The sequence below is a fragment of the Brachyistius frenatus genome, unplaced genomic scaffold (genome assembly GCF_029030835.1).
Source record: "Brachyistius frenatus isolate BFR_SWC_R1_liver_20210118 unplaced genomic scaffold, ASM2903083v1 Contig_6, whole genome shotgun sequence".
In the NCBI taxonomy this organism is placed as follows: domain Eukaryota; kingdom Metazoa; phylum Chordata; class Actinopteri; family Embiotocidae; genus Brachyistius; species Brachyistius frenatus.
Genome location: NW_027210605.1, coordinates 4043567 through 4067147, shown reverse-complemented (window position 1 = coordinate 4067147; position 23581 = coordinate 4043567). Strand labels below are relative to the sequence as shown.

At 40.2% G+C, this 23581-nt stretch overlaps 1 protein-coding gene across 18 annotated transcripts in view; it reads right to left on the bottom strand.

Annotated features, from left to right (window-relative positions):
* LOC138637015 (ERC protein 2) overlaps positions 1 to 23581 on the bottom strand; it is a 154549-nt gene that overhangs the window by 80223 nt on the left and 50745 nt on the right. For 13 of the 18 annotated variants that reach the window (XR_011312340.1, XR_011312339.1, XR_011312336.1 and 10 more), the window contains 4 exons: positions 20738 to 20926; positions 16331 to 16372; positions 15698 to 15900; positions 7172 to 7265 (listed from right to left, as the gene is read on the bottom strand). Coding sequence is in view for 14 of the 18 variants with exons in the window: in XM_069725445.1 (XP_069581546.1) it covers positions 7172 to 7265; positions 15698 to 15900; positions 16331 to 16372; positions 20738 to 20926 (528 nt within the window). In the remaining 4 variants the exon portion in view is untranslated. Of the gene's footprint in view, positions 1 to 7171; positions 7266 to 15287; positions 15375 to 15691; positions 15901 to 16330; positions 16373 to 20737; positions 20927 to 23581 lie in introns of those variants that run through there. The other 5 variants (XM_069725476.1, XM_069725552.1, XM_069725543.1 and 2 more) reach the window with 5 other exon arrangements.

Here is a 23581-nt window from a genome sequence, read left to right as displayed (position 1 = left end):
GAAGGACCTGTCCCTCTCTCTATTCCCTCCATACACACTTCTGGAGACTCTGACATTACATGGTAATGGCATGCTGACTCGCGTCCTCCTTATATGGTGACGTCATCTTGGCTTACAGAGTTTACTGTATTGACAGCTACCATCATTATGGGCATGAGTGACTGTGCAGCTTGATCACTTGGTGAAACGGGTGCCTCTCCTTGTGTCGACAGCGTGGCTGTAACTCTAGTCTAGCTCAGTTTGTGTCAAGTTCAGTTGCCACTTTGACTGCGTGCTGGCTCAGTATGTTCTCTACGTGTAGGGTCTGGATTGACTTAAAATAGAAGCGAGATGACTATAGCTTTTGGGGTCAATGAGTGTTAATGTGTCACAAGTTGGGAAAGGATGTCCCTGATTGCTCCACACACGGGTAAACTCGGGTCAAAGCTGAATCATCCACTTTTATGCGTGCGAAAAAGTCCCACATACATAAATATACTTTTCTTTCTGACTTCACAGTGCATCGGAATATTGTTTGATAAACACAGTATCCATGCTGCATGTAAGTCAAGCGTGCAAAGTACAGGAATTGAGAAAAGGAGGAAAAAACAAGCCACAGTTAGCATTGGCTCTCATTGAATTTTCTAAACTGAGTTTGACCTTCTCTTACTTTGCCTCTCTCTGCGCCAATCTCCTCTCTTCATCTTTTAAGTTCTCCTCGGGAGCATACGTGTGTTTGAAGCAATACAGCCACTACTCTGCCTCAAAATGTTAGTTCTTGTTTTAACCACCGATTGCTCTCATATTACTTGTGGCACTCATAAGTAATTCGAGGTCATTCTCATTCAAATGCACACTCACACCGAGAGGAAACACACTCCCTGGCCCTATTTCTCTTTCCCACCGCAGACACACCTACGCTCACACAAAGATACAAAAGCACACACATATGTTTTGTTTTTTTTGGACCCCCTTAAATATGTAGACCAACAAGCTGGCTGGCAGAAAGACAGATAGGTAGATAGCAGGACATACAGATTAATAGGGCAGCCTATACTCCATCAAGTCTACAAGCCCAAAATCTACAGTTTCGTTGGTAAATTCTGAATGAATGCACATAAACTCACAACATGTCAAACATATGCTTACATGTACAAGCATGCAGCAGCAAACAAAACAGGAGAAAATAAAAGGAGGCCACTGGAATTTCAGTCAAGACAGAGAAAATAAACAAGAGCATGTCTAGAGAATAAAAACTAAATTAAGAAGAAAAGGCAATAACAGAGAGAAAGCAAAAGTCAATTATCCTTTTTGGAATAATGATATTTGGTGGGTAAGAAGAGCATATTTGGCGGTTAAGGGTCATTAACAAGTCTGCCTGCAGTTACTTTCTAGGCCACATGGGGGTGTAGTTCAGCTCCTCACATTTTCCTCGTGATTTTTCTGAGTTCTGGATGAGCAGACCAGATTAAAAGGTAGGCGAGACTGCCTGTGTAGAGATGTATGAGTATATTTGTGTGTATGAATATGTGTATATGTGTGTGTATGTTGATCTATGTCCTCCATAAGTTTGTGTAACATCAGGTGAACCTCTCTCTGGGCCTGAACACGTGCAGCTTCCTCCTGCGCCCAAAGAGCCTCCCTATGTGCAGACGTGCTCATGCTTTCCCTCAGAGCCCTCTCCAACTCCATGATCCGCTCTGCTGTCTCCCGCATGGCATCCTGGGAAGCTAAAAGAGGAAGCTGGGGGGCAAGAAGAGTAAATAGGAGGAGGTTTGGAAGCAAAGCAGCAAAAATCGGGAAGAGAAGTGTTTTTCTTTCAGTATAGTTTGTTCCACAAATCCATCATCAAATGTTGTTGCACTGGTTTCAAACTGTATCAGCAAAAGACAATGAGCAAAGGTTTAATTGTTGGTCTCTTGCGTAAAAGAAATTGACTCCATATAAAATAGAGGCAAGGGAAAGACAAAAGCTTTGGTAAGAGAAGAAACAAGACTTCTAGAAGAATAAATAGACACAGCCAAAGATAGAAGACAGCAGTAAGTGATGGAGAGAGAATTTGTAAGCACTATGACCTTTGCTGACATCCCTACGAGTGTGCAAAATTATGTGTGTATGGAGTAGACTGTGCACGTTTAAATGCACAGTTTGTGTGTGGCCTCTCTGACACCTATGGTGAGTGGGAGAAAATGATCCCTCTCCACACTGGTTGATGGAACTGTGAAAGAAAACACTGGAAAGAAATAATAAACCTCCTGATTCTCTCTCTCCCTGTTTTTTTTTTTTGGAGTTTCTCTCTGACTCCGAAAGCGTTGACTCACTTTCAAGTTCACACCTTCACACTTTCCTGGGAGCAGTGTAGAGGCCTTGCAGTCACGTGGACAAGGGAACACTTTCAAGTGAGAGTCTAGTTCTGCAAAATAAAACAGGTATGTGCCAACCGGATCCGAATCGGAAACAAGCTCCACATTAGCAAAAAAACCACCAGATAAGATGTTTTAAATAATACAATTAAAGTCACATTCTGATCAAACAAAACATCTTCTGATATCATTTAAAAGCTATAAAAGCAACACTTTGTGCAACTTTCTGTAAAGAGAGGCAGTAGCACCAGGAAATTAATAACAATCGCAGCATTAAATGTAAGAAAAGACCAGCTACCTGCCATAAAAAAAATGTCAGAAAGAAAAGCACAACAAAATTAGTGCTTTGACTATTAGAATCATCAGACATCGGATGTTTTATGGCACCAACTTGATAACACTAGTAGACGCTCAAGAAAATGAATATGACAAAGTACAAGCAACTGGTGGCAAGATGTGTCAGCAGCAACAGATATTGCTGGAAGCAATAAGGATGTGCAGGACACTTTCGGCAGGTAATAGACGAAATTTAAGATTTGACTGTGATGGATGACAATAAAATAAACTAAATGCTCTTAAATTGGTATTTAATCTCAGAAACAGCTTCTTCATGTTTCTTAAAGACAGTTTGGAACATCAATTGCTTAGAAGCAATGGCATTAGCCAAGTATATAGCTGCAATGTGAATGTCTCTACAACCATGACTATCTCTCACAGCACTCTGAATAGGCAAACTGTTTAGTGTTGCTGGAAGTAGAGCACCAGTCTAAACAGCAGTGGTTACACGTGAGAAATCTATTGTGACGGATCCCCCATGTGTAGACAACATACTTTTATGAGCCAGTGCCAGAAACATGCAAGATGCATATAAATGGCTTATTAACTGACTCCAACAATTATCAAGAAGAGAACCTGAGTATGAGGTTGGTACCATTATCAGCACATCAGTGTAAGAGGCACATTTCTTTTTGTAATTTAGAGATACGGATTTAAACTGCAGCCATGGGATTATCCTTGAGTGTGATGAAAACATTGCCAAGCCAGCCAAATCACAAGCGGATACTTGTGGCTCGTCACGTCAGCACGACACAGCTGGAGGTGAGCAACAAACACCCGCACACACACATACAGAGGCAGGCTGTGTGCTTCAACAGTCCAAAACCGTAATTGGATGTGACAGACGGGCAGTAATTCGATGCACCAGAATCAACAAGTACTGGTCTGACCCCACCCAACAGACAGAAACCTGCACATGCATGCATATACACACGCACGCACGCACGCACGCACGCACGCACACACACACACACACCACGCACGCACGCACGCACACACACACACACACACACACACACACACACACACACACACACACACACACACACACACCCCACTGAGATGAGGCTGCCACCGCTGGACCCCTGAGTGTAACCTAACCAGAAAGCTATATCTGCCCGTGTGTGTGTGTCTGTCTGTATATGTGTGTTTGAGCATAAATGTGTGTAATGTGAGTTTTATTAGTAACAAGAGAATATTGCTGGCTTTCAAGAGTACAAAGAATGGGAAAAAGAGCAAGAGAGATATGGAGTCACAGTGAGCAGGGAGACATGGAGAGATAATTGCCTCTGCAGCCCCAATCATCACCTAAAGCTCCAGGGAAGGATCATTATGGCTTTGGCCCTCTCTGGTTTGATGGAGGGATTATAGTCACTTCATTTAGTCATTTAAATAAATGAGCGGCGACTGAGAGAATCCACATTTTCAGCAGCTGTGTGCCCATGATCCTCAGCTTTTCCGGTGCTCTATTTTCAGATTTGATGTCCATAAGAAGATATTTTTGTGGGTTAAAGTTCCAAAAATTATCTCAGCATAGTTTGACATCTCCTCTCAAGGTTATCCCTGGAGCTCGACCAAAACATTCTGTTTTGTGCCTGTGTCCTTAAGGTGCATCAATATCAATGGTGCTCTCTCCTGATTAACTCTAAAGTAAGTGACACACACCCCAGCCAACCACAGGTTTTCTTTGGTCTTGTGGGAAAAACAAACTATCCGCCATTATATATATATATATAAAAAAAAAAAAAGGAAAGCAGAATGACTGCTTAGACTATTAGAATCATCAGATATCAGATGGTTCTTCAGTCTTGTAGCTTGCTAGCTCCATGACAGAATGATCGCTGTTTTTATTTACATATAAAAGGCTGCAATGTTTAATCTATTAAATTCACTGTCAAACTCACTGTGACATCACAAACTCACAGAAATCCAATCGGCTGGTTCAAGTCACACAATTGCTGAATAGGGACCGTGTGCATTTCTCCGTGGACTGAGTGGTGTGACACTTTCACTTTATTCAAACCTAAAACTGCTTCACAATCACAAAAGACATGGAAATCTGAATTTATATAATACGGGACCTTTAAGTTAGGTCTACAGACTTTGGGAACAAGTTACAAGTGAGGGAAAATCCTGAAATATTTCTATCTTCTTTAACTGTCGCCAGATTTAAAAATTAGTCTCTGTAATCCCTGTGTACTGAGGGTTACTGATGCCTCTCCTTATAGATAAAAGAGAAATGAAAGGCAAGTGTGAAGGCTTGAAGTGAATACTTCCGATGTGTGTTTTCTCTGTGTTTGTGAAGTGCAGCGTGGCGCGATGGAGACAATGGAGCGAATAGATTCTATCACTCCATCCTACATAAACTCTCCTGGAACAATGGAGAGAGTTTGTTTGTGTGTGTTTACCCTCGGAGCGTGCTGTGTTCCTGATGGATTCGGAGATAAATGGAAAGAGAGACAGGCAGAGGCCACACTGCAACCTCACTGATAAGCAGACACAATACACAGAGTGCATATTCTATTCATAACATCTACGCAGATAGTGGACTGGAATACATGGTCTTATGTAGATGTCTTTAAAAATGTAATGTTTCCCTGAGTGTTGTTGCTCCATTTTCTATTATATTGCTACAATATTATTCATGAGGTTGATATATTGATATGTTTTAATCATAAAGTTGATATATTGATATATTTATTATGTACAGTTACCATTTTCAGCTATTGATGTGTAATTTGTTATTTAATGCTGAATTGGTGTGTTTGTCCATGTTACACTTTCCTTTGGAAATCTAGCAGGAAAAACACATTGTTGAAGTTTATACTTTTATGTGTAGAATTAACTGAGATGTCAAAATAAAACTGCTGAATCAAGTGTTTTTTGTAATAACTCATAAGGGTCATAAACCTTTGATGTCGGACTGTCTGGTCAGGGAGATTAAAGTGTCTCAGTGTCTGAAATGTGCTGGTGTAGAGCAGATGACGTTTCTCATGTGGAGTCTGTTTCCTGGATCCAGGAACAAAGCCATTGATTAAAGATAATGAGGACTGACTAGAGAGTGATTTTTATTCATTTGAGTGGATTATGCCTTAATGTGTCTCATATGTAACTCTACACCTTTGCCGTTATTCATTACGCAGAGATCTATGAACATGCAAATAGTCCCTGCCTCTATCTCCACCCACACTCCTCTGCCTCTCACCTGCATCTTGGGCTGGCAGCTTGATGATGTTGAAAGTTTCACCCAGGAAGTTAATGGGATTGGTTCTTTGGGTTTGTGAGATGTGAAACCCTGGTTTTCTGAACTGGTAAATTCATCAGACAGTCATTGAAGTTCCTGAGTGGAAATGCTAACCCATGGTGTTGAGTCCTTATTTCACTCATGATATGTCATCTTGCATATAAAAAAACACCATATGGACATGTTAACAAGATTAAAAACTTAATTTTCATTGGAGGGGGTCTTTAAGTGTTGAGATATAGAAGGAGTCAGTGTTATAAAGAATGTGCAACCAACCAAGGGCCCTGCCAGAGGAAACAAGACAGAGCAGCACAGGAAACCAGGTGGGAGGGCTATCCCAGATAGCAATAAACTGGAACTTAGTGTTTCCTTTGGTCAATATTTCATAATATTAATAATACGTACCTAGATAAATAAATTCAACTATATGTGAAATGTTCAATATTTCTCTCTGTGTGGACATCATCTAACTCTGTGACACCACTCCCTCACACGAGTCATTGTACCGAGCAGTCACTTTACAACTCTTTCCAGGTTGTAGCAATGTTAACGTGTGTTTCTCAGAAACTGTTTACATGCAGAAATAGGATGTTGGATGCTGCCCGCCAGCATACGCAGGAATAACAAAATAGCTCAACCAAAAACAGACTGAGAGGCCCTTGGTCTGTTTGGCCGAGAGGTATAGTGAGGTGTACTCATGTTCCAATGGGAATAACCTGGCATGGCTGCATTCTACATATTAACACCTCAGCATAGCTCTGCAGGCTAGTACACAAGAATGCCCACAGATGTAGACACATCAAGTAATCAGCTGACACTCACCTTGATACCTAAGCAAGTATAAAACTACAGAAATTATATCAGAAAGGGTTTATCAAGATGCCTAACTAGACCCAGTTTGTTCCTATTCCCATTGGAGCTGATTTCTGCTGACTCTAAGATCCAGTGAGACCGGGGGGACAGGAGGCATGAAGGACTGGTACAGTACTCCCTGTGCTCAGAGGAGAAGAATTATGCAGAGAGGGAGTGTGAAGACAGCAATGTGTAGGAGAGACGGAGCAAGGGAGAAAATGATTACTGAGGAATGATTTTTCCAAAAAGGTGAGTAGGAAAAAAACAAGGAAAAAGCGCAGGTGAAATAAGTTTAAGCCAATCTGAACTCTCTGAGCTGAAAGGGTGATGAAGAGCTCAATTAGACACCAAGAAATGTACACATGTGCACACAAACACATGTACAGTGTATTCAAACCTGCGATAAAGAGTGCGGGCGTCCATCAGTCAGTGCATCTTTCCTCATCTCACCTGGCACCATCTGCTTCTGGATGTTAGGAGACCTGATTTGCCTTCAGACAGAGAAAAATGGATGACAACAGATGAAGAGGGGCTCAATAAAGAAATGTAAATTAACTATTAAAATAATGGAATACATAGAGAGACTTGATTTGTATGACATACAATCTGACAATGGTGTACTGTCATGTAAAAATGTAGGAAAATGAATGGCTGTTTGACATTTGAATGAGGAAACATTGGATCCTATTAATGAAGGTGATATACTCAAACAGATACGAATAACATTTTCAAAATTTTAATGAAACAAACCAGTCACATAAAAAAGTAAGTATACACCCACACATTCATCACACCTTCAATTCCATAAAATTAGTACCAGGGGTTCTAGATTAGGGGCCAATAGTTAGAACCTCCTAAACCTAAATTATTCTCTGTGAAGAATTTTACCTAGAAGTCATGTAGTTTTCAATCAACTGCCAAACTGTCCAAGACTGGCCGCTCAGACAAAGGTGGCTCAATAGAAAATAGAAAATTGTCTGAGAACCCCTATATTTCATCACAGCTTCTGCTGGTAACTTATTAACCTGTTAGTAGAAAAGTCTGCGTGTCTACAATCAGAAAGAGATTTCACAACTTTGACCTGCATGTAAGACATGCCAGGAAAAAGCTTTTGCTGTCCAAAAAGAACATCAGAGCAAAGCATCCAGCCAATGAACATATAGGATAAGACCGGGCCTTTTGGAATAATGTGGTCTGGATAGGCGAATCAAAGATGAAGTTGTGAGGCTACAGCAAAGTTTGACATGTTTGGCACAAAACAAAGACATCTTTTCAGGAGACGAACCTCGTACCAAATGTGAAGCAAATCGTTGGGAATGTTTTGGTTTGTTGTTGCTTTGCTGCTTCATACACTGGGCGGCCTGCAGTCGATTCAATTATAAATTCTGCATCATATAAAAGAGTGCTTGAAGATGATGTGAGACAATCTGTTTAAGAGTTCAAATTGAACTGGTAGTGGACCTTACAACAGGATGATGGTTCTTATCACACCAGCAAATCTACCAAGGAATGGCTCAAAAAAGACATGGAATTATGAACTAATGGTTGAAAAGGCTAACCTTGTGTTTATGTTCAAGTATTTCACACTTATCTGTGGGAATTGCATTAAATCCAATGTTTGCTTGTCCAAATATGTCTAAACAGCCAACAGTTCCCATGGGATGTACTTACTTTTTCACATGAATGTAAATTCTGTATGTAAAAATGTATGCACACATATCAACTGCAATATACATTTACTTCCAGTTAATGTTTTCTGTATTTTTGTTGGTATGGATTAAATGTAATACCACATGAAAATGCATAATTAAATGAATATGCATTTTTGTTTCATTCTCCTATCATTCTTTGAGTTAAATCAAGGCCTGCATGTGGTATCATACAATTAAATGGTAGAGCTACAATGTGCACAGTAAAGCAGGTAAGCACAAAGGTTGTGTGTGTGTCCAATCAGTTTGTAACATGGCAGACTGGAACAAGACAAGACTTGTCTGATGTAGGAGAGACACTGCTGTGTAACTCTTTCAACAACAAAAGTCACAAAGATACGCAGACAGGAGATGCATGCACACACATGCACACAAACACATATACTCAAATTCTCAAAAATAGATATGTGCAGCTGAGAAGACAGGATTACACCAACACACACACAAAGACCTGTGTTTTTTAAGATATAAATTGGCACACATGGACAATAAATCAGCTGTCAGCATTGTGCATTGCTGAGGTGCTGATTACAAAGCTGAAGTGTGTATTAACCAGCCAGGACAGCTGTGTATTTATCTCTAAACTATGACAGACTCCTTGTCATTTACCAAACTTACTTAACCATATCTGTCACACACACAAACACACACACACATATGATTATATAAAAAAAATATGGATAAACACAGACACCAATATACTCACCGGTACACACTCATGAACCCACAAACTCCATGCACCATAAGACACACACTTGTATGCAATCTATATTTTCTTACAAACACTCTCAAAATAGAATCAAAACACTTGTCTTTGAGCTCCCAGTTAGGCCTCCACTCTTTAAAAAAAAAAAAAAAAAAAAATGCATAGAAAGTAGAGAGCTGACAGTGACAAATTAGTGCTTAAGAGAACCCTCTAACACTGTAAACAAGCTGTGACCAAGCAGCTGCTGAAATGCGCCACATTATTATTCCACATCCACACTGCTGTGTTTACTCTAGGCAAAACCTACAAGCTGCCCCCACATGGGGCCAAATATTTGCTGTCACAGTCCTTAGAATGGTGTGTGTGTGCATGCAAGTCAGTTCTTATGAGTAATGTTGGTGTCCAAATTAATGAGTAATATATCTAACAAGATGATGAATACATTTTATACCTTCATCGTGCCACACACACGTCAGTACTTTTCAAAATCTTAACAGACATTTTTGTTATAATAAGAGGAGATAGAGCAGAAGGTGAGCAATCAACAATTTTATTAATATTTATATCTGTTATCACTCCCCCTTCTGAAAAGCACACATACAGCTTATCATTCTGCCATTTCATATCTCTGGCTTGGATCTTTATTTAGTTCTCAATCACCCTGCTATTGATTTGATAAGTTTTCATCCTTTTTATGAGTGCGGTTTGAAAAGTGCTGCATAAATAAGGATTACAATTCAATTCTGTTACGAATTAATCATACTATGTACAGATGTTCATGTGCACATATTTACACAGGAAGGAGGAAGAGGAGAAGAAGAACTGTTAATCCTCTGATCTTTGATGACTGTGTGTTTTTATAAGCTCCGGAGCACGTCCATGGAGAACAGACCAGCTATGAGGGCATATCAGCTATCAGACACAGCCGCTACTGGGGCAGGTGTATAAACCAGGAGACACGCTGGTCCCGTTTGATAGCTGATACACCCCCATGAACCCATCAGTGCAAAATGAAGTAAGTGTTTTGACCAATGTGAAGGCAAATGAGGGCGCGCAGAGTGTGAATATAGGAAGCAGACGGGCTGGGCAGCATGTGGCTGGAAAGTATGAGGGAGAACTGTGATTTGTTGATTACCGAAATGAGTAAATTCTTGGGGGGGAAATAGTATTTTATTGCAGTGACATTTTTTAGAAAGATGAAGTAAGAGAGAGAGAACAGTGTGCACGAGTCCAGCCATTTCCTAAACCAAGCGTAATAAGTAATTTTTCACATTTCCTTTTGCTTCTTCCACCTGGAGCTCTCCACACATCTGCCTTCCAACATAAGCAGCTCCACTTTATTCCTGGCTGTCAAAAGAGAGCTCTGTTTTTTTTCCAAGTATATCTCTCGTCATACATATTTCTATGGCCCTTTCTTTATCTTTCGGTCTCTTTCTCCATTATAACTTTGACATTTTTCTTCTTTCTCCCCATGCTTGTCACTTTTTTCTCTTATAACTCACATCCATTTGGGAAAAATGAAATGCTTTGCAGACTAATGTTGATGTGCTTTTGAGCAAGGCACAAAGAGTAACTGAATGGCTTCAATAGAGCTGCTGAGTGGCCAGCAGCAGGAAGCTGTGGTCACACTGGGTCGCTACTAAATCCAATTGTGGGAGACTGTGAATATCAATAAGTGTGTAGCTCGAAAAAAGCTTGACATTTTTTGTTGACTTTTTCCAGGTGAATCAAGGTTAAAAGAAGTAATAACCTTTTAAGAATTTTTTTCTTCAGATTTCTATCTCCCTTTTCATAACTCTTAATTCTGTCTCTGTCTCTTCCTTGTCTCTTTTAATAAACAGCAGAGTGGAACAAAATCCTCTGATTTCAAGCAGACAGGGACACAACAGGGCAATTACTTCTCAGACATGCACAATATATTGAAGGACAGGCAGATATGATCTGAAGCAAAAAGAGGAGGGGTACAGAGAGGAGAGGAAAAAAAGGAGAAAAAAAGGGGGAACTATGAAAGAATAGTGCGAGCTGGGCCAACACTGGGAGACTGAAGTTTTATCTGAGGCGCTTGTCTCGATCCAGCGCTGAGAGATTCAACCAAAACAAGTATGTTTATTACCGATAGATGCTTTATGGTACTTAGACGTGTTTTATTGCAGTACAAATACAACTTCACTGTTGCTTTTATATATTGTCTGTGTGTGTGTGACAGTGTGAAAAAGAAAAGAGGTCTGTTTGTGTGTCAACGTGTTTAAATGTGAGAAATGACTTTACAATTCACTGTATGGTGGCTATTGTCTATGTATTTAATATTTGTGTTATGAACAGCTGTGTTGTAGGTGCAACTTGTTTGTAGTTCAAAGGAAAAAAAAAATGTGACAGATTATTTTCCAAGTTAAAATAAAGTTTTAAATAAAGCTGTAATTGTAAGGACAACTGCAACAGGAAAGTATGCTGTTTACAAACATTTTCATCTAAAACTAGTACTTGTATATACAGAGACTTTGAAGGCTATGTGTATTTTGGCGTGCATGCGTAAAGGGTGTGTGTTTTGTACATACTCAGCATCTGGAGTTTGATTATGGTCAGAGGAATAACGCCAAGAATTAGATGTGTGCAAATGGTTGTTTGTGGGTGTATGAATATTTGTCAGCCTGGAACCATTGATTCCTTCCACCCTGGATACCCTTTTCCAAGTCCAAATACGTACATGACACCCCTCACTGTCACTTTAGACACACATACATACATACATACATACATATGTACACATATATACACACAAACACCTCCCTTTTTTCCTGAAACCCTCCCTTACATACCAGAGTGCTTACCTCGTCAGTAGCTGTGGTATAGTGAGACTGGGCGGCTGATTTATTTTGTCAAAGTTTAGCCTCAACATCACATGATGAGGGCTGACCTTTAAAATTATAGGGCTGTAAAAGCATTAAGAAGAAAAATATACAAAATAATTCCACTAGTAAATAATGTATAACCGGAGGGAAGGCGTAAGGGAAAAAGAAACTAGGCTTTACCTTCACTCAATCTATAAAAAAATTCCCCCTTTCAAGTTAGACAAACTTTTGTCATAATGTATACATGAAATGTCTGAAAATGCAGATGCTTCAATGCAACAATGTCTTTACTTAATCCTGATTGTTAAAGCTAATCATAACCAGATATGTTTCAAATCACTGCAGCAACACTTGATTGACCTCCTCCCAGAAAGAAATAATTCATGTTTCATTTGTGTTCATCATATATACACACACTGCCGAAAGAGATCAGTAACCATGACTTCAAGAGCTCTCTAAAAAAATTTTTTTTTTTAAATCGACCTATAAGTATTTGTGTTAACAGCTGATAAAGACACTTTTCAAAAAGCCTGCTCAGTGTTACTGATTCCTCTACGGTACACCACTAACAGTAAATAAAACACCAACCATAAACTACGTAATGTTATCACTGACAAATTACAGTAGATCACAAGGATATCTAAGCTATGAAATAGCAGTGAGTCTCCCCTGTTCTGGAAGGTATTTATTAAAATGACCTGCTGGCTACAACCATCTTTGACTCACTTTGCTGTATTGCCAACTGGATGAAGAAGTGTCTATTTCATCATCTGTTCTCCTCTCCCTTCATTCAGATAGTGGTTAATAGGTCAGCTGACTGAGATCCAACAGAAACACTCTGATTAAAAAGACATCCATCCTCTGCTACAGTACATCTCCCGTGCTCTGACACAGAAGTCTAATCAGCCCATGCTGCCACAAAACACGTGTGCTGAAACACAAATGTAAATTTTGTATTAATGTCTTTGTTAAATCAAAATTGTGCTGATAACTAACATGATTCGATGCCTAATCATTTAATACAGCAGTCACTTACCACTGACAAAAAAAATACCATGAGGTGCAGGTTTTTATGTTTAAAACAAAAACAAATACAGCGACAGTGACTACAGTGGATCCTCCTCTCATAACGTGTTGCTGACTTGCATGTGACCTCTGACCTTTGGATGTTGACCAGAGGTGAGGGGTCGGGCTGATAGGCTGACTGGTTGACACTAATGAGACAGCAACCCCAAAAAGATGGACGAGCTGAGGAGAAAAGAAACTCTTCCAACAATCCAAGGCACTCCCGTCCCAGAAACTGCTGTGCACACGCATGCACAGAAATTACACGCACAGCATAACACACACATGTGTATGTGTTATGACAGCTGCACACATGCGCACACATAAAGGTAGAGACTTGACGCATGCATATACACATGGAAACAGAGAGTAGACTGTGTGAACAAACTCTGCAGGAGCTACTGTATTCCTATTACACTTGATGGTCATGCTTTCCCACAGAGTTTGAGTCAGCACATGGTTTCCATGCCAGAGCGGAGAGTCTGTAAAACGGGTAATGAATGAGGCAGGAAACTGTGTTGGATCCAGCACTTGCAGCCCATCCAAAATGATTTTCAACCATTCAGAACCATAGTGTTCCTGATTGAGCCAATGTGTGTTAAAAAATTCATATTTTTCACACTCACACTTCTCCAACAATCAGTCTACATACACACACACACACCTAACTATAACTGTTCAAGATTAGATATATACTCTGTACAGACATAAATTACTAGAACTAGAATTACCACCTTGCAGTTGTATGACATCACCAACAAGTCAAGTTGCGGTTTGCATCCACGTCTGTCCAGACTAACATAATATATGTAGCGAAGTCTTTGAGGGAATTTGGCCAATAAACCTGATTCTGATAGAAAATGAAGTTGTTGCCAGGAAAGTAGACAATGCTTCGAATATGGATGTTACGACAAAGAAGCTACAATTTCTAAAATATGGATGCTTCACACACATCGTCAGCCCAACAGCACAGAAGAGCTATACAATTAGCACAGTTTCAAGGTGGACACCCAAGATTAGTGTCACCAATTCCATATCAGACCAAATGCCCTGCGTTATGCTGTTGAATAATGCACAGAAAAGTGTTTTGCAGAAGATTATGATCTCATGATTTTACCCTATCATAATTTTGTCATAGTTCACAAATGAATTCTTCAGTTATGGCCACAAATGTGTTTTGGGAGGGCACCGACCTTCTGACCTTCCACCAATAAATACTAATCAATTTATCCTTAACTACAAAGTTTGTTTCAAATTTGAAAAAAATTCTCTCAACATGTTCCCTATATATCAAGTTCACAAGAATGGGATGTACTTTTATTCATGGAAAAACGGACTGATGGACAACCCAAAAAACAGCATGCCTCCTGCCACAGCTGTCACCGTAGCGCAGAGGCTTTAAAAACACACCACTTTCTATGTGGGTTTTTTTTCACACATATACACACTCATATGAAGTAAATATGCACACAAACCCTCACATACAGTACCTCTGCCTTGGCACTAAAAAAACACTCATTTGGGTACATATACACACCATGCCAATCCATAAATCAGATGATAATTGAGTAGCACTGTGCCAGTAATAAACAGAGTAGTATAAACAGCCAGTGTCTGGGCTGGATACGCCACCTCCCACTGGCATGCCGCTGGCTGCCTGCCTGGCAAACTCAACAACACACACACTCACTCACACACACACACACACACACACACACACACACACACACACACACACACACACACACACACACACACACACACACACACACACACACACACACACACACACAAACACATTGACTGAATGCATTTACAGTAATGCAAAGACAAAAACAAAACATCTGATCTGTTGAGTTCACAGACACTTCTTAAAAAAACACATATTCTAAAAACATAAATGACAGTACTGCTGACAGGAATGAAATCTGATGAAGTCCTGCAGAGATCAACGCAACAGAGAAGCTATACGTCTCCAGTGATATTACTTAGGAACCATATAAAGTCTCTCATTGTGTTATTGCTGTGGCAGGAATGAAGATCATTTTCCGTAAATGGATTGTACATTTACCGTCCCAATGGGATAGTCAAATCTGAGCTTCCTGAGAGTCAGATTTGAGCCAAGTCCCACAATTTCCAACTCTATACCTGAGAAAGTTTCAAATCAACCCAACACTCATGGAATGATGTCAAGAGTAGTGGCAATAGATAATGTAGGTAGTATTATGATAGTATGGTTTACATGCACAGTAAATATATACTCACCCAGGTCTGTAGACATTGATAAACAAAAACAAATGATAAAACATTAAGCCAAATGATTAAAATGACACGTGTAACTCGGTCACAGTGTATATTTCTACGAGCTGATTACATCAGGCAAAAAGCATGACAACCTGAAAGTGGTTTCAAGTGCTCGGGGGGACACAATCTAGACAGTTTATATCTCAAGGATTAATCCTTTATAAATAGAGCACTTAGAAAGGAATTGAGATCTTACAAAGATCCGGTCACTCGGAAGGACACTGCTCTCTGAGGACACCCAGATGGTGTCTTGTGATGGATATGAATGTGACTGAATTTTTGACCCTCACCTCTCCAGATCAGCAGTTTTCCTCTCCTTGCATGATTTGTCCATCTCGGCATCCCTCAGAGCGCCCATTAGTCTCTCCACCTCAGCTTGTGATTTCCCAGATTCCTCTCTGTAGCGGGCCACTTCCTGCTCTAGAATCCTCAGGCGATCTGTGATGTCTGGACCCAGCCGGACTGTTTCATCTGTGTTTTGGGTCTTTGAGGGCTTGTGTATGTGTGCGTGCGTGCGTGCGTGCGTGCGTGCGTGCGTGTGTGTGTGTGTGTGTGTGTGTGTGTGTGTGTGTGTGTGTGTGTGTGTGTGTGTGTGTGTGTGTGTGTGTGTGTGTGTGTGTGTGTGTTAAGAACAGATACATTAGGTAAAAAAAATTATAATTTCTGAGGCAATATGAAAGCACACACAGTATTCTGTACAGAGGCCAGTCTTGGGCATATCAGAATCATTACATTTCACACTTACACTAGCTAAAGATGCTCTTTACTAGCAATTTCACGTGCAGCACTCCTCAAAAGATTAGTTTCCGCATAGTACAATAACATTTTTGAAGCATTAGGCTGATATGTTATATGTAATATGCTTACACTTACAGATGACCAAGCACAAACAACCAAGAGGCATAAAATAACAAAGTACCTACCGTGGGGCTGACTGCTGGTAGCCCATCTGTTTTTGTTTGTATCTGGAAATAAATGAAAAGACATGACAGAATGAAAACATGAATATAGTGTAGGAACCGACTGTAGTCGTAAAATGTTCACATCCTGTCAGACTGAAAATCCGGCCACTGATTATAACATAGGGTCAGATGTGGGAAAGGCAAGGTCAATGAGTCCTGAATATGAGGTTACAGTTCATAACTTAGCTCTGGGAGAATGGAGACACACACACACACACACACACACACACACACACACACACACACACACACACACACACACACACACACACACACACACACACACACACACACACACACACACACACACACACACACACACACACACACACACACACACACACACAGCACACACTCCGCCCTCCATCTCCCAGTTCCCCTGCTGCTTGCTTTTTCTGTGGTTTGCTTCTATCAGTTGCCTCCCCGGGGCGTCCCTCATGTAGAGGTTGGAGTTCAGTCATTATCATTATAAAATTACCGACACCCTCAGTCTGGCTGTGATTTTATGAGACCACCAAACATCTAAATTTTGTTTTTTTAGATTTACACTGATGAATACATTGTTCTCTGAGAAAAATATCCCAGAGGAAGTTTGTAACCTAGAATTAGCTGCCTCTCCATGTCTACGTTTTCGCTTGGTCTTTACCTCTCTCTGTCTGCAGTGTTTGTGAAGATTGTTTAACTTGTTGAGACAGCCGAGGCCACTCATTTAAACATCATCAAGTGAATGTGCACAAACGCTAAAACACACACAGTCGTGTTTCAATCACTTCAGAGGATATGACATTGACTTACACTCGTTTCCTGAATACTTACCGTAACTACTACGAGCCTAACCCAAACTTGTACCCTCATGTCTTCATACTAACATTTAATAGTCTACGATACGTTCACACGCTTTGGTCCCCATACTGTAAATAAACTATTTAACTGTATAAACAGATTTTTGTCCCTACAACATTAATAACATAGGTACACATGCACACACACATACACGCACTGAACAATTTCATGTCTGGTCGACAGAAGTCTGGGACTGTATATGCAGCTCTGCCTGAGTCTGTTATTGAAAACAAAGACTGTCTGTTAACTATTACCACAAGCCTATTTGAACAAATGCCTTTTTCAAATTATCACCAGCCAACCAGATAAAGAAAATGCATAAATTGGGCCCTTCATAAGGGACATACAGATGTGGGCGCAGCATATGGAACACAATTAAATGTTTAAATGTATGATATTTCTTGTGCTTAAAATGCACGCATGCATAACAGCTAGTTTAGCAAGAATCCATCTGTAAATGATAAACTGTTTGTGGTGACACTATTGTTGACTGTTATTTTGTGGACTGTCCTATTTAGACATTTGTGTTTGCATAGTATGTACCTAAGTCATAATAATAACTTTTTTTTTTCATGGTCATAGGCACATGGGTCCATAGATGTGAGCTTGACTAACTTCTCTACAATACATAGTATGTGGCAGAATGTGACCTTCTAGAGACCCATAAGTGTGTCACTGTATGCTTGTTCTAACCATTTAGGATTCTGAAAGAAATGGGAACACTTGGCTCTATAGAATGGCAAGTAGAAATATTGTTTACCTCATCCTCACCCTATTACCTCCACACCAAGCCCCATACACGTGTTCATAAGCACCAACCAAAATCTTACAAATGCATTAGATGTAAGTGGATTAGAGTATGTTATATTCTTTCAATGGAAAACACAGACAAGTGGAACGCAGGGGCTGAAAGGACAGCAAGTCAAACAGGAATTTGTGATATTATGACAGGAGGGGAAAGGCCAGTTAAGATATAGTTTCATATACAGTACAATTATTATTATCATTCCTGGAAATGTCCCTTGAGTGTAAATATTAAAAATAAGTTAAATATGTGTAGCCACCAGGCTCTGCACTGAGTTATTAAACTCCTGGTCAGAGGTTACCCAGCAACACAGGCTGTGTAGTGTTTAAAATACAGCCAAAAAAGGTCATACCTGTCCTTATAGCTTGAACATGCATGCATTCAATCTCATTGTATACCTGTTAATGTTTGATTGGTCTTATCTCTGGTTTTATAATGAAAAAGAGACAGAGAACAAGAAAATAGAAGAAAAGATACACACACAAAAAAAAAAACACAAAAAAAAAAAGGGGGTAGGACAATATGGTATCTGCCTGGTTTGAAAAGGTATTGTGCCTCCCTCATGACTTAAGCCAACCCTCTCTGAAAAGGTCACTGCCTTCCCTGAGTTTCTTCACTGTTTTCTCTTTGAAGTTTTCGTGTTTAGTTCCAGAAGTCCTTTATTAGCCTTTGGAATCAACAAATACTGTTTTATGGGAAGAGGATGAGGATGCAGTGAAGTCAACAGTGCTCTGAGGTCAAGATAAAAAGCTTGACTGAGTCAATTATACAAACATCTGCAGATACAGTGAGTGGGCCACTGTGTGTCCACAATGTGATAGCAAACACTAACTCTACATCTGCTTGAAAGATAATTCATATCAGTGCTATGTATCAGAACTGTCGGCCAAAAATGATCATTTCTTTGTGATTAATGTCAGATGAGGGTTCTAATACAACCTTACAGCTGTTAGGACTGCTGTTTTAAAAGAATTTAACATTACATGAAGCCTACATTCCGGGTTAAAAAAAAAACATCAAGTAAAAATTCAGCGAATGTATTCAATACATTTCTGCAGTGTGGAATGATTGTCTAAACCGTCTGCCAGTGAGAATAATTACAAAAACGGTGTTGTCTGTCGTGAAGTACTCCGTCACCATTGTTGAGACTGTAAAATTGTGGATAAGTTGTGGATAGATAAATGAAATAAAAGGCTTTACAACCTGTGCGAAATGACTTGTTTCACTATCAGAATTGGACCCATTTGGGAAGTCAAGATGAGCCACGGGACAGAATTATTTCATCACCATTCACGTTAAAATAGGGCTAAACTGGAAGCCCCTGGTGTACATGCTCTGCCCATAGAGCATGTCCACTTTGCATTCGTCCGGCCAGTGCTGGAATGTGATTCCAGACAACAGAAGATAAAATGCAGAGAGATTTCTCTGGCAGTAGGTTTAGTGAGCATTTTGAAAACTAGTTTGGATTGGGCTTGAATGTAATGGATGTTTATTTATATACCAAACAGACTGGAGTCTTGACTTGATTAAACACTATTCACAAGCAGCAGTCAGTATCGAATCAAGTCACACACCGGCTGTCATCACTAAGGTGAATGTGCACTTGTTTATGTGAATGTGAGGTTGACAAATTTGATCAGAATCTAATCTCAAGCAGCAGTTCACCTTTATCCCAAATACTAGACAGTCACTCACCACTGCACAACAAAATGGATCAAACAAGACAATCCATTTGAACACAAGCAGACACTGACAAATGCACGCACACACCTACATCAACAGTAGTTTTTTGTGCTGGCATGCATCCACAGGAACACAGAGAGATTCACACACACACACACACACACACACACACACACACACACACACACACACACACACACACACACACACACACACACACACACACACACACACACACACATATAAACACACAAACATTGTCTATCTTTTTAAAGAATCGGTAAGTTTACATAACAGGTCTGATTGCTGCTGAGTATACAAAATAGTCCAATTATGGCAGCATTTCTGTCAGAATGTGAATCTGTTTGCTAAAAAGAGTTATTGAGCTGCTGTCACTTTCATGTGGTGCCGCATCAACATTCAACAAGATATAATTTCACAGGAATGAGATGTGTGTATGCTTTTTATGAGCATAAAAGAAAACATTCCCATAAATTCTGGCAGGGCAAGAGTCTGTCCCGGCTTGTAAGCCTTCGGAGAAGAAAAAGAGAGAAAAAAGACAGCCAGGCCTCCGACTTGGCACCCGAACAGGAATAGAGGGATCTCTTACATCCATAAATCACTCTTTCTTAATTCATCCCTTTATCCTGTGGGACAAAGTGCAGGCAGGCCCTTTGCAAGGGAGTTGCTAACAATACCGTGGATGCTCACAGGGAGGTATGAGAGTGGAATTACTATTACTGTAAATGTTCGCAGTGTAAATAAAGGGTAGAAGTGGTTTATTACAACTACTGCAAAGTACATGCAGCAGTTGTGTTGATGGTTGTTTGTCGGCAACACACATCAGACTAGCAATGTCGAGTGTGCACAGATATCCACATGCACATACTTTCAACAATAAATTATATATATATTTTTTGTTTGTTTTTGTTTAAAGTTAAGGTTAAGTTTATAATATGAGAATGATTAAAATAATAAGCAAAACATAAAACTCACTTCCTAAGATACCATTAATACCCAAATCAATCCACACTGACCTCTCCATCAGGCTTCTGGATCTGGGTTGGGCTTGGGTTAGCGGCCGGGCTCGGAGACAGTTTCTGGGGCTGCAGGGCAGACAGTTTGGCCTTTAATTCATGGTTCTCCTTCCTCATCTGCTCCAGCTCCTCCAGCCGAACCCTGTCCTCCCGTTCCTTCTGCTCCCTGAGGTTCTCGATCACTCGCTCCTGAGACAGTGAAATAGTACAAATTTGGTGAGAGGTGTAAGCAGGTTTGCATAGTTATCATGTACAAAGCTCGTTCATTATTGAGAAATGCTATCAAATGGATGTTGTTTTGCCTCTAGTGAGTAAAATATTGTCAGCCCTGTGTGATTACAATTCTTCCTTATCATTACTGACCATTTTAATCCAGTATGTTGCTGAATGGGATCACCAACATGCTCCACAAGGTGTGGCCAAAGACAAACTCATAAATACCCATCATAAATAATACTACCATGAATAATAGAATTCACATGGGATCAAATCCAAGAAGAACAGAAAGGAGGAAGAAGGAAAATGGTTGAGTGACAGATTTATTGTAAAGGGATTGGACGGTACTGTAGCTCACTTCCTAACAAATGGAATCTTTAGATCATATTTTCTCTATTCTCTAATCACATCGGACAGCAGCACCATAGCTTTGGGCATCGGCCTGAGACAAGGTCCACACCATGGGTGGCTGAGCACGCAAGGTGTGTGTAGTAGATGTGTGTTAAGGTGTATGTGTGTGTGTTTAGGTGTGGACTGAAGTGATTACCAAGGTGTTTATTCAGGTGTTTATTTAGGCACAGAGCACAGCTCAGCAATGAGGCTTTACGACGTGGCATCGCCGCATGATTGGCAGTTTTAAACCCCTGGGTAATTGGACAAATACACTCACTAACTAGAGTTGGCACAGTACAGCACTGCATAGTGGGCTTTGAAAGAGAGGGCAAGAGAGACAGAAAGGAGAGGGACAGAGACCACATGTCCTGGGTGTTTTCCCTGCATTATAAAATATATCGAGGATGTTTGGGGGTTAGGGAGAGAGAGCAGTATATGATAATAAAACCTGCCTCAATGAGGTCTAAGTGTGGAGGCCGCATAGAAAACACACAGAGAACATCATAGACAGGCACACACACACACGTACGCACGCACGCACGCACGCACGCACGCACGCACACACACACACACACACACACACACACACACACACACACACACACACACACACACACTCATAAGCATATATATACACCAAAGAGCAGTTCTCGGTATGGGCACAATGCCCCAGCCTGTTAATTATAACCACAGCACTGTGGCTAGCGACTGGCTCCAAGAGCAGGTTTGTGACAGAGTTTTTGATTAGCAACACACACACTTGCTCTTGTAAACATATTACACACACCCTGTGTTGACCACAAAGTCTGAAAAGCTTGCCAACACTCTCCTCATCACAGCTGAATTAAATGTAGGCTGCATCAGAAGTGGTTTCTGGGTAAACACATGGGCCGACACGGAAAAAGGATTTACAGTTTATTGTGTCATTATGCTATTCATTTCAAAGTCTATCGGCAACAAAAACAAATTTAGGTGATAAAAGATGATTTTAAGTGAAAACATCCATGTACTGTGTCAGTCTACGCGTTGCAAGCACAATGAAACACATTAGCCAACGTCTAATCTATTGATAGATGAAATTCTGTGAGAACAGAGCGAACAATTCTTGATTGAATGAATGTAAATTGAGTGGAGTTCAACGAAATACAATTTCAGATTTTAGAATTTTTGACAATCTAAGAAAATAATAGCAGATTAGTATGACCATACATACTGTAAAAACATACACATACACAGGCGAGAAGAAGAACTCACATTCCTGTGTGCCGCTCCACTTGTGATCATATGATTAGTATCCCAATTGGAAGTCATTGTGCAAAACACGTAAATATTGTTGTGAGCAAATCTCAGCTCTAATTTTATACCTGCCACACAGATCAGCTGAAAAAATAATTATGTTGCAATGCTCAGAGTTACAATTGTTTGAACTTCGAGCTGCCTTGGATCACCTTTCAAAATGTCACGTGCAAGCTTGTGTGAAGCCCTGACCTCACAATTTTATCACAGAAAGCACTTTTAGAATAGTTTTTATACGTGAGTATACACTTAATGGAACATAGTCAAAGTAACACAAGCTAATGTTTAGAATATAACAGTAAATTAAAATGGGTAAACATATTCATATACAGTGTGTGGATGTTGGAACAGATAAAAAACATTGCATCCTCGAGAAAACAAACAGTGCAGCTGGGCATTCACATCTGTCCGAACTGGGAACTGTTAACCAGCAACCAGTGCCAGCAAAATGTAAACCAGCATTCATCTTTTAGCCTCCAGTACAAACAAACATATAAATGAAAACCATTTTTTAGCCTGCAGCGCCAAGCCAATAATTTTTTTAGACTGTAGTCCCAACAAATGTGTGCTCGCAACAACTTCAAACATGCATCAAAGCGGAGAAAGATGGAGTCACTATGAAATCAAGCCAGTCACTTCAAGGCAGAGTGTATATATTGGCAGACGAGGATCTGACATCTCTACGGTCATGGTCACTACAGTATACGACATCAAATCCATCCTGTGTTCAAGCTGGTCTCGAATTAGGAGTTGCTGGCACCCTGTAACCATGAATTCAAATCCATAAACAAATCGCTGAAAACTTGTGTAGACAAGAAAAATAACACCATTACTCAATGCAATAATTTGCTTCAGCATTCCCACTTCTTGACAGTAACCTCTCTACTCTGGAATAGTGTGAAATCAATGGGGTTTGATTGGGTAAAGACCTGCGTGATG